The sequence below is a fragment of the Danio rerio genome, chromosome 1, assembly GCF_049306965.1.
Source record: "Danio rerio strain Tuebingen ecotype United States chromosome 1, GRCz12tu, whole genome shotgun sequence".
Taxonomy (NCBI): domain Eukaryota; kingdom Metazoa; phylum Chordata; class Actinopteri; order Cypriniformes; family Danionidae; genus Danio; species Danio rerio.
Genome location: NC_133176.1, coordinates 16,098,866 through 16,111,149, shown reverse-complemented (window position 1 = coordinate 16,111,149; position 12,284 = coordinate 16,098,866). Strand labels below are relative to the sequence as shown.

General features: G+C 35.3%; 1 protein-coding gene across 6 annotated transcripts; it reads right to left on the bottom strand.

Moving 5' to 3' along the window:
- Positions 1-3,619: 3,619 nt before the first annotated feature.
- LOC141385440 (serine/threonine-protein kinase pim-3-like) lies at positions 3,620-8,946 on the bottom strand. 6 transcript variants are annotated; one of them, XR_012405569.1, is made up of 8 exons: positions 8,663-8,946; positions 8,166-8,423; positions 7,966-8,048; positions 7,802-7,852; positions 7,357-7,729; positions 7,053-7,232; positions 4,943-5,106; positions 3,620-4,248 (listed from the first exon to the last, which is right to left on the bottom strand). XR_012405569.1 is itself a non-coding variant. In XM_073949517.1 (8 exons), the coding sequence occupies exons 1-7, from the start codon at positions 8,676-8,678 to the stop codon at positions 5,024-5,026; spliced, it is 1,044 nt and encodes a 347-aa protein (XP_073805618.1). In that variant the 5' UTR covers positions 8,679-8,946; the 3' UTR covers positions 3,620-4,248; positions 5,019-5,023. The 6 variants fall into 6 exon arrangements, 5 of the variants coding, with proteins under 5 accessions (XP_073805618.1, XP_073805619.1, XP_073805620.1 ...); XM_073949517.1 differs by having other exon boundaries at positions 5,019-5,106; XM_073949518.1 differs by having other exon boundaries at positions 3,620-4,245; positions 5,019-5,106.
- Positions 8,947-12,284: the final 3,338 nt, after the last annotated feature.

Genomic DNA, 12,284 nt, shown 5'->3' with positions numbered 1-12,284 from the left:
ATTTGTCTCGAGCTTTGTAATAGTGTTTCACACTTTGTAATGTTGTTAAAGTTAAATGTTATGGAAGCTTCAGAAACTCTTCATTTGTTTATTCAGTCTTGTGTGTTTTATTTATCATTAGTTTCTGCACATGAGTCCACCATCGCCTCCACTTCTCCTCCAGTGTCAGAGTGTGTGTTCTGCTGGACGCTGCTGTTGAGTGTGTGTCCGGTGTGTGTTCTCCTCTCCTCACTCCTGTCCTCCATCTGTGTTTACTGCTTCTGTCGTCCTCAAACTACAGGTAGAGCTCATCGACACATTTACATTCATTTTGAACAAATCTGTGAATCTGTAGAGCTTTTTTAAAAGATTTGTTCTTTTAGATTTTAACATTTTGACTCTAATCGTAATTATTAGACTTTTCACATGAGAAAATACAGTAATTTATAGCAAATACTGGAGTGTTTTTGACCCATTCTACAGTAAATTGTATTATACTGTACTGTATATTATAGTATTTACTAAACAGTTAATGAATGCTGCAGCAGAATATAGTATTAACTACTGAACTGATGAACTGAGACAAATACTGTAGTATACTTTGGTTTTTACTACAGTAAACTGTGATGTAAAGTGGTATTAAGTACAGTGTTGGTTTGTTTACATTACTATAGCTGCTGCATTACCACAGAAACTATAGAATTACCACAACAGATTAATTCAAGTCCTTTACTATAGCATAGTTCAAAAACACTACAGTATTTACTATAAATTACTACAGTATATTAATCGGGTTCATTTTGTGTGTGTTTTAGGTTCTGACATGAGTGCTGAGATTCTTAAAGCAAATGTTTTGATGGTAACTATTTTATACTCTTTTATTGACCATATCAAAGATGAATTGTGGACTGATGTGGTTTTTCACTAGTTTATTTGATCCATTCTCTCCTTGTCAATCATTTCAGGCAGATTGTGTGGAGAAACATCAGTGTGAGGCGAGTAAGACTGGAAAGATCTGCGTCCACACTGAAGTCTCTTATAGACGACTGACATCTAAACATCCCTACACCAACATCTGACACATGAACTGCTCTTAGCCTACATTCTGTCTTATTTCTGATAGAGTTTGAGTAGACATGCTTTTATTTACAGCACATTATCTATTACAATCAAATGTTTTTTTTTTAAATGAATAGTGTGATCCACAGATTATTTAGGGTTTAACATTTTATTTTTGACAATATTAATGTTTCAAAAATTATTAAGAAAAGCAGATTATTAATAACAGCACAAGGCTGTGTATGTTTGTATCTGCAGATCATCTGCATATCTCAAAATAAATTAGTAGTGTAAATGTTCACTCATGAATGATCACTTATGTTTCAAATATTAACACAACATATTTAATAGTTATCAGCGTCTGTGAACATGAATAAAGCTTAAAGAGAGAGTCATGAACAAACAATGGCTCCATCTAGTGGCTAATAGCTGAAGTGACATCAAGACCACTTGTCAAGACCACTTGTCCATCTGGGTTGCCTTGACCATCCAGTTTATAAGATGAAGATAGTTTTTATGATTGTTTCTGTATTAGAAATAAAAAGTCTGACCACTTCTTTACAGATTTATTGATTTTTTTATTCAACAAAAACAAAACAAACACCAGCAATAAACTACACATATGATGTCTTCAGATTTAAGTAAAATTGGATTAGGACTTTACTTCATTCATAAACTGATGGGATTGTGCTCATAATAACAAATAATAAAAGTTACTGTAAACACAAACATGTTCAAGCTCAAACTGGTACACAAAGTTCTGCTGTTGTTTATGAGGTAAACGGCATGAAACTGTGACAAATCAAATTTATAATGTGTAAAATATACAGATGAGCAGTACTAAATACAATAATAGCCTAATATTTCACCCAGTCTACTTGATCATAAGTGATGAGCAAGAGCAAGCATTAATGTTGTCAAGATTCTGCCCAAGAAATCCTGTTTCCATCTGTCCTATATATATATATATATATATACATATATATACATATATATATATATACATATATATATATATATATATATATACATATATATATATATATATATATATACATATATATATATATATATATATATACATATATATATATATATATATATATATATATATATATATATATATATATATATATATATATATATATATATATATATATATATATACATATATATATATATATATATATATATATATATATATATATATATATATATATATATATACATATATATATATATATACATATATATATATATATACATATATATATATATATATATACATATATATATATATATATACATATATATATATATATATATATATATATATATATACATATATATATATATATATATATATATATATATATATATATACATATATATATATATATATATATATATATACATATATACATATATATATATATATATATATATATATATATATATATATATATATATATATATATATATATATATATATATATATATATATATATATATACTGTAGTCATTTAGTGCAAGAGTTTGACTGTTAAATGCCACAGGATGTGAGAAGCGCTTTTCATGTGTGACTGAAGTGCTAGTTATGGTGATGGAGAGAGTCCAGCCTGCTCTTTGTTTTTCTAGGGTACGACCCAAACCACAAATGTTTCCAGTGGCCTTTGTCACTGTCCTCTTGTGAATGCTTACGTCTCTGTATTTATGAGTTTTGATCAAGTTAAAAATATATATTTGACATTTTCATTTTCAGATATATATATATACTGTAGTCATTTAGTGCAAGAGTTTGACTGTTAAATGCCACAGGATGTGAGAAGCGCTTTTCATGTGTGACTGAAGTGCTAGTTATGGTGATGGAGAGAGTCCAGCCTGCTCTTTGTTTTTCTAGGGTACGACCCAAACCACAAATGTTTCCAGTGGCCTTTGTCACTGTCCTCTTGTGAATGCTTACGTCTCTGTATTTATGAGTTTTGATCAAGTTAAAAATATATATTTGACATTTTCATTTTCAGATAATGAGTTTACAATTGAGTAAATTTCACATTTCATGTCAAATCCACACTGATCACATACACACTGCAACTCTGATACACATTATTCATTTAACACTAAAGTGTCTGTAGATTATCACCAGGCCCACCATACTAGCACAAACACTTTATCAATCAATCAATCAATCAATCAATCAAATTAAACTGATATAATAAAACTGATCATGATCGCTCTTGTTTCACCCTGGGATTTTTAGACAAGCTGAGACAGGAAACCACAGCCTCGTGATTGTGTCAGTGCACTAGTTGTGACTTGAGCTTGTATAGAGTACACAAATGGAATGGAAAGCTTTGCGGTTACAGACAAAAGCAAAAATAAGTTTCTAGCAACTTTTAAAGACCAAGAGCAAAAGAAACCTTGAGTAAAGACATTCATTCTGGAGATTTAGAAGCCAAAGAAAACAATCAGCATGTAGATGAACGATGCCAAACAAGAAACTCATGAAGACGCTCAACACTTCAGGTCATCTCCATTACAACATTAAACATCACATCGTCCAAAACAAAAGTCCCAACAATTTATGAAACTGAGTTCACTCTTGCATTTTATTATTAAACTTGAACATCTAAAAGAGCTTTTAAAGTGTGTTTAAAAGAGCAGATGAGAGGAAACAGACCAGATTATAAACATAAAAACAAAACAACAGCATAAAGATTCAGAGCTCTTCCACAGAGATCCCTCCCACCACAATGAAGCGGACCTTCACACTGCAGCTGAAGACCCTCACATTCACAGTCTCTGAGATGGGGCGAGCGAGACTTACAGTCCTCATACTTCTGTGTGAGTCAATATTTCTGTGTTTGAATGTCATGATGTATTCTTGATGATGTGCTAGAGATTTAACACACACTCTTGCGTTTGTTCTGCAGGTGTTTGGTTGTGTGAAGAGCAGAAAGTGTTTGGGACAGAAGTGGACATGAGAGTTAAACCAGGAGAAAGCGTCACTCTCTACTGCGCTTTACCTTCTGGATCAGACATTATTTGGATGAGAAACTGCTCACATGAGAATCAGCCATCTCTGTCAATAGATCGCTCAACACTCTTCAAGGAGACGTTTCCACGCTTCAGTTTTGTGCCCAACAGCTCCAGTAACTCCTATGATCTGCATATAGAGAATGTCAGTGTCTCTGATGAGGGACTTTACTACTGTGGGAAAAGAGAAACAAAAATATATAAAGATGAACGAGGAATCAAACCAAACATTGAGTATGAATATGGAAACAAGACGAGCAGACTGTCTGTCCTGGGTGAGAAACAACTGCTGTTTTCATTGCTTTGTTTTGTGTAGTCAGATCCTTTAAATGTGTTTCTAATACAGCTGATGAAGAGACATGCAAACATCTACAGTGTAAATTATAGTGTCATTTATTATAATAATAGTGTCAATTATAGTTTATCTCTTCATAATATAGCTGTGCTTTAATGAAAAGTTTACATGTTTATCTAAAGCTTTATTATTTTAATATTATTTGAACAAATTATAACAATGATTAATGCAAAGTTCTGCAAATAACTAAGCGACACAATCCTGCATAGTCCATAGTCCAACTTCAGATAGAGAAATACTGTATATTTTATAAAATATATTGGTAAAATAAGTGTTTATAATTAGTTTTTAAAGTGTATCTTAGTTTCTAATAATATTTTAAATTAAATTAACAGCAAATTCATTATATTTTGTAAAACGATGATTTATAGTGTATTTAATATTAGAATCTTTAACTTCTGATTTTCCAACCACTTTTAGCAAATTCATCCGTGTTAAACTCATATTTTTCATTATTGTGTGTAATCAGTTAAGATAAAATAAAATGAATATAATAACTAAATATATATTCACTTTAATAATGGCCTGTTGTTCATTTTAGAGCAAGAGTCTCCTTGTGCTGAACGGTTTAACAGCACCTCCACATCACCTGCATCAGAGTGTGTTTTCTGCTGGAATCTGCTGTTCAGTGTGTGTTCGGTGTGTGTTCTCCTCTTCTCCATCTGCGTCTACTGCCTCTGTCAGAAGAAAACTACAGGTAATTATTTACTCCTGAACATTTAATCCCAAACTAGACGGTCTTTCATAAACTTAGAGTTTTATATAATAAACCAAATGTAAATTATTCTTATGGTTTGTTAATTTGCTGTAGGTTCTGGAGCTGAGAACAGACATGTTGAGGTATGAGCACATTTTGAGAATAATTTTAATATATTTTATTTGCACTTGTTTGGCAGCAACATAAATTACATCAATATAATATAATACACTATAATATAATATAATATAATATAATATAATATAATATAATATAATATAATATAATATAATATAATATAATATAATATAATATAATATAATATAATGGTATTTATTTATTTGTTTATTAATGTAATTAAATATATTCTGTTTCAGGCTGGTGATGAAGTGTGTTATGCTTCATTAGACATGCCTTCCACACAGCAACAAAGGCAGAGGAATGAAAAAGGCTTAGAGTTCAGACTTCAGTATTTATTCTGATGTCAGAACCAGCAGAATGTAAAGTAGAGTAAACTAAAGTCATTGTTCTTTAGTAGAAATATGATTCAAAAGAGTGTTAATGACAATGTTCTGGCATCTGCATCCTATTTTCATTGATTCTAATATTGTAAGTTTTTAATGATTAAAAATGTAAATACATTTAAGAAAGGTTAAATGTTTTTTCAGAATATTTGACTTGCAGTCTCAGAAAGGACTCAGTGTTGTTTCTGGGTCTCTCAGTTTAATATAATTTAAGCCAATCACATGAGTGCATATGCAGTAGTACTCCCAGCTAAAACTGAAGTTCTTAAACTCTTTTCATGCCACAAAACAAACATCTCCCTGCTACAACAACAGAAATGTAGAATGCAAATGTACATCTAACAGAGCTCTGAACATTCCTAATATTAAAAAAACAAAAAACTAGGTCTTAGATCATCAGATGTGTACACCATTTCAGAGGTTTTACTGCTACTGTGGGCAAATTACCACAACAACTCCACCAAAACTTATATATCATAGATCTATAAGATCATTTCATGGAATAACAACCAAAACAATATTTCATCACACCTTTAGCCTCAGTCAGTAGAGCTGCAATCTTCATTTTAAAACCATTATGAAAACCTCCATTAAGAGGACTTAAATGGATAGTTCACCCCAAAATAACAATTCTGTATCATTAACTCCCTTTCACTTGCTCCAAACCTGTTTGAGTTTCTTTATTCTGTTCAATACAAAAGAAGATATTTTGAAGAAAGCTGAAAAGCTGTACCCATTGACTTGTTTGTTTTTGCTACTATGAAAGTCAACGGTTACAGGTTTTCAGCTTCTTCAAAACATTTTATTTTGTGCAAAACAGAAAACAAGAAACTCTTAAAGATTTGAAACCGCTTGAGTTTGAGTAAACAGTGAGTAAATCTGGATTTCTGTGTGAACTCTCCCTTTATTTGAGCTCTCTCCAGTCACTCTAGGAAGACACTACACCTGGATTATTTGTCTAAATAATACGTTTATTATTAAAATCCCTATTAACATTAAATTCATCTGAAGCGGTGGCTTAGTGCAGGTAAAGGGGCCCCGGCCCTGGGTGAGTCGGCCATTAGTTAATGCCCACTCCTCATTCTGCAGGTGATCAGGAAGCAGTTCTCTGCACTTCCTGTGTGACTCCTGCTCACCCTACACAAATCATTAAGATCATTAATCTAGACTGACCCTAACAACACAATCAAAGCCATGAGTGCGTCACTCAGATAAGTGTCAAGTCACTGGCCACCTGTTCACTGTAACCAGGGATGGCGCTCAATATCGTCCAAACTGGGCCGATCAGCCGCCGCTGGACTGAGACACCAGCCAATCAGCTGACGGCACTCTGATACACACAACACCGTGTTCAGAAACACAGAGCAACACACTTCTGCTGATCTCTCAGTGAGTCTCTTACCTGTTGACAGAGTTATGGGGAAGGTCAGTTTGCTCCTGGACGTGACCCTCAGTGAGCCTCCGAAGGGGAAACGGTTGCACAGGATGTTGAAGAGGGTCACTCCTACTGACCACACCGTAGCTGGACCCGCATGGTAGCGCTGTCTGCAGAACCACTCAGGTGGAGCGTATTGAATAGTTCCTGAGAGACACAAGGAGACACAAACACCCGTTCAAAACACTCCAGCACACACAAATTCCCTTTGGTGGATCATCAAAAGCTCACAAACATCCACAGAGTGTTTCCTTCTGCAACACAAACCCACCTGCGAAGTATTTGTAGGCCGAGCGCTTGAGCAGATCTCCACAGCCGAAGTCAAGCAGCTTGATGTCCTGGGACTCTGTGGAGATCAGCAGGTTCTCTGGCTTGACGTCCCGGTGCAGGACTCCGCGGCTCTCGCAGTGTTTCAGAGCCGCGATCAGCTGCACCAGCACTTTCTTGGCCAGACCCTCATCCAGACAGTCGTTCTCCTCACAGTAGCTCTGGAGGTCTTGGCAGGGATCCGGACGCTCCAGGATCAGGATGTAGCGTCTGGGACGGTCAAACCAGTCTAGCAGCTGCAGGACGTTGGGGCAGGCAGGAGCTGAATTGACGCGGGTCATCAGTGCCACCTCCAGCGGCAGCCGACCCTGACCTTCCTGCAGGACAAACGATTGGATTCAGAACCCAATGAAACATCAAACACAACAACAGGTTCACACTGAACTCACAACTCTCAGTCTCCTCTGTGTCCGCTCTTTAGACACATACTTGATGGCGACCTGTAGACAGATAAAGCATAATAAATCACACCTGCCTGATCCTCACACATCACATTTACTGAGATCAGGATTTCTAAAGGCTGTTTGAATGAAGAGCGGAGAAAACGACTTACTGGCAGTCCATCAGACCTGCGCATCCCAGCAAACACAGAGCCAAATCCACCGTCTCCCAGCAGTGGGCCCTTTGCATACGCGTCTGCAACACAGAGGAGCAGTAGAAATGTGTGTTCAGAGAAAACATGCAGCAGTAGAGAAAACTGTAAAAGAGCATTACTGAAACATCATCATCACTTCTTCAATAAGCCATTCTGACCTCTGCGAGAGCGTTTGAGAGCTCTTCTAGATGAGGTGGACGGACGTTCATCTTCTGGTGTTTGCTGGCTGCCGCTCTGCCGCTTCCTCTTCCTGTTACCCTGATCTGTGGACACAGATTTGGCCAACAGGGAAGGCAGAGGTGCGAGAAATCCATCAAGCTCTTGGCTCACGGTCTGGGTTTCACCATCACCATCATGTGTCCTGACGTCCTGAACAGCTGCCTGGATGAAAGCAGAACTCCTGGATCTGGAGCGGCCTGAGACAACGACAACAACAACAACATATCACGTTTATCATAAGATTATAAGAATTAATCAACAATTAACTTTAGTAGCTGCATCTACAGAGAATAAAAGACATCTGATCACTTATATCGGGGAACAGTTGTGTTGAAATGGGTTCATTTGTACCAGTTTATTTACATCACATTTCCCCAAACATTACACAACATCATATCATGATTGATCATAAACAAATAAAAACTAAAACACTCACTGCGGTTTTCACCCATCTGACAAACTCCTCCAAACTCCAGCAAACCTGAAAACAAGAACAAAGATCAAATATCAATAAAAATGTCAATAAAAACAAGATCAAAATCAAAATAAACACAACAAAAGAGCAACAAAACGTGTCAAAAGGAATAATTTCAGCTCTGAGCGTCGATCTCCTTGTAAAATAAAAGTCTTCTGTCAGAAATTCTCTGGTCTCCTTGAAGAATCGCAGTATCAGCACAGAAATCCTCAGCAAATGTCTCAGAAATTCGCCTCTCCTCAATCAACAGATAGCGGCGAGTCTCGGTGTTTATATATGGAGTCAAATCATAACACGCGTTGCTATAGCAACCACAATTTGAATCGCCAATCTGAATCACGTGAGTAAACGATTCATCTCATCTCAACATATAAATAATAAATAATTAATAATAATAATAAACATAGTTAAAATAATAATAATTATAATAATAATAATAATGAAGTTTAAATCAATTAATTTATAATTCACGAAACTGTAATAATAATGCTAAATGAGCAAGATTGGTTTGACAAGGTTTGACTTTGTAAAATGTACAGCTATTTAGGAATTAATTAAATTAAAATAATAAAATTGACTCATATATTTTCTATTAGTGGCCCAAGCAATGTAAGTGCATGCTGTTTAATTACACGTACAGTGCTAACTGCTCACGTAGATATTAGGAATATAAGTTAAAAAAAGTTTATTATTGTAAATAATAGAAAGTAAATTAAATCGTTCACAATTTCTATGTCTATGCCTATATTTTACAGTCTATGGTCTACGCACGATTTCAGATCACATGGCCGTTTGTATCATCATCTGGTAGGCTACATGGTTCAGTCATATTTATGTACTTTTCATTGGCTCTTGTTTTCAGATTTAATATTATTAAGTTTTATTAATGTTTTCGTTATTTTTGGATGTATGTGAAGGCTTTTTAAGGGACTTTGTGTTCACTCAACGGCTAGAAAGCACAAAAGTTCACCTGCCGAATGAGTTCCCGCGTCTGACCACAAGATGGCGTCCACAGCAGAAAGGTGCAAGTTTATAAATACATTATTTCTGTTTGTATGAATCTAAATAGCTGTTTTCATCACTAATATACAGCTTTCAATAAGCTAAATTACTATCACAAGGTCTGTAATGACAATTAGCTTATACGTTTGCTAGAATTTTCCTAACCTATCTAGCCTTGTTCATTTATATTAAAACAAAAAAAGATTGTATTTTATTCAGAAAAACATCTCTCGTTTGTCATTACGTTTGATGATTTGATGTGATTTGAGCTTCTGAACTTCTGTTAAGGGTGCAAAGTCTGCATTGAAGCGGCCTGATTTTATACACCAGTTTACAGTAGTAAAAATATATCAAAGTTAATTAAAGTAAACATATTAAAGGTAAACAGGTTTCTATTTTTTGAATGTAGTTAAAAATTATTTATAAAATGAATAATATGATTAATAATATGATTCATTTATTATATTGATATACATTTTTCATATTAAATTATCTCTGGGTCATAAAGGATTCTGCTTGCAGCCTACAGTACATCAGCTTTCAGGCTCAGTGCTGTGTTTCTTCTTCTTCTTCTTGGTCTTTACTGACGCTCCTGGTGCAGTGATGTTGCAGTTGCTGTGAAAAGCTAGGCGAGAACACAAACCACAAGTGTTTTTATTCAGGCATGCAACAGACTGAATGTCCTAAAACTGTTTGTGGTCAAGCTGGTGATCTTGCATGCTCAATACACACATCAATGCATGAGATAAACTGTGGTTAGACAAAAACAGAAATAAGAAAAGTAAGAAAATATTTAGTGCACGCTGCAGCTGTAAATGTTGCTTTTATTATTTTCATGACTTGGAATTGATGAGAAACTGAAGATGCAAAAGTCTGATTTATTAAAACACGTGCCATGAATCAGAGACAGTGTAAACAGCACACAACTGAGGTTTGATTTATTTAAAGAAGAGCAGAGCAATGCAACATGTACGAGTTCAACATTTAAACCAAATTGTAATAATCATTCAACAAAATTTCCTTTCATAAAGCAAATCCATCTGTTTGTATTTCCTATTATCTTTTAATTTCTACATTAGACCTTCTTTAGTTGTTGAGAAATGACAGTATCCTGTTCACTGATCAGACACTTATAATGAATTTAATGTGAGAAGAGAGTTTAGTGTGGAGTAAATTCAGCACAATGGACAGCTCCCTGCAGTGCTGAACTGACTGAACCACATCTGCAGGAGGAAATGCTACAGAGATGTTTAATTACTGCTGAATAATTACTGAACAATATTGAATATTGAAAATCTAACCCATCAGTAGTGATTACTAATTAAACATTTATTTTATATATAAATTAAGGTAAAAGGCGATTATATAAAAATCCTGTTGGGCTTATTCGCTCTAAGACATGCTTTGATAATCATATTTCTTTTAAAGTAATACGGTTTTGTCAATGTTAATAAAAGGAAACACTGAGTTTGTATAATCATTTCTTTTTGTAATTGAACACTCACTTTACAGCTCTTCATCTCTCAGAAAACTCCCTCATTAAACCAATAGTTGCCCTCGCGCACATTAATTCAATTCAATTCAATTCAGCTTTATTTGTATAGCGCTTTTACAATGTAGATTGTGTCAAAGCAGCTTCACATAAATGGTCATAGTAACTGGAACAGTGTGGTTCAGGTTTTAGTGTTTAAGTTCAGTTCAGTTCAGTTTAGCTCTGTTCAGTGTGATTTAATCATTACTGAGAGTTCAAACACTGAAGAGCAAATTCATCGATGCGTAGCTCTACCAATCCTGAACCATGCGAGGCAGTGGCGACAGCGGAGAGGGAAAAAAAACTTCACCTGATGGGAGTGAAGAAAAAAAACCTTGAGAGAACCAGACTCAGTTGGGCACGACCATTTTAATTTCTCCGCTGGCCAAAAGTCTTGTGCAGAAATTCATTCGCCGTGGTTTATGCGGAAGATGGCCTCAATGAAGACTCGTCTGTCCCTGGAGCGTCGCTGGAATCAGACTCATGTTCTCCACTCCCCACGACCATCAGCGCAGCAGCAGCTCAGGATATGGCCTGGTCCCGGATATGGAATCCTTGGGATCATCACGTCGCTGGTCTTGGATCCAATCAGTGACTCCGCCTAATCTGAGGACCTCGGGATGAGTATCCCCAGGTGAAAATAGAGAATAAAGAGAATAATTAGCGTAGCTGCTGTTCATAGTGTATGTAAGCAAGATGTAGAAGCCAGTGTGGAACCCGCTAGGTGATGCACTGAGTGTATGCTTTACTAAACAGATAGGTCTTTAATCTAGTTTTGAACTGGGAGAGTGTGTCTGAGCCTCGGACATTACCAGGAAGGCTATTCCAGAATGTAGGAGCCATGAAAGAGAAGGCTCGACCTCCTTTACTTGATTTTGCTATTCTAGGTACTACCAGAAGCCCTGAATTTTGAGATCTTAAGGAGCGAATTGGTTCGTAGCGAGACAGAAGGTTGGTTAGATAAACAGGAGCTAGATTATTTAGAGCTTTATAGGTGAGAAGTAATATTTTAAATTCAATACGAAATTTAACAGGCAGCCAGTGTAAGGA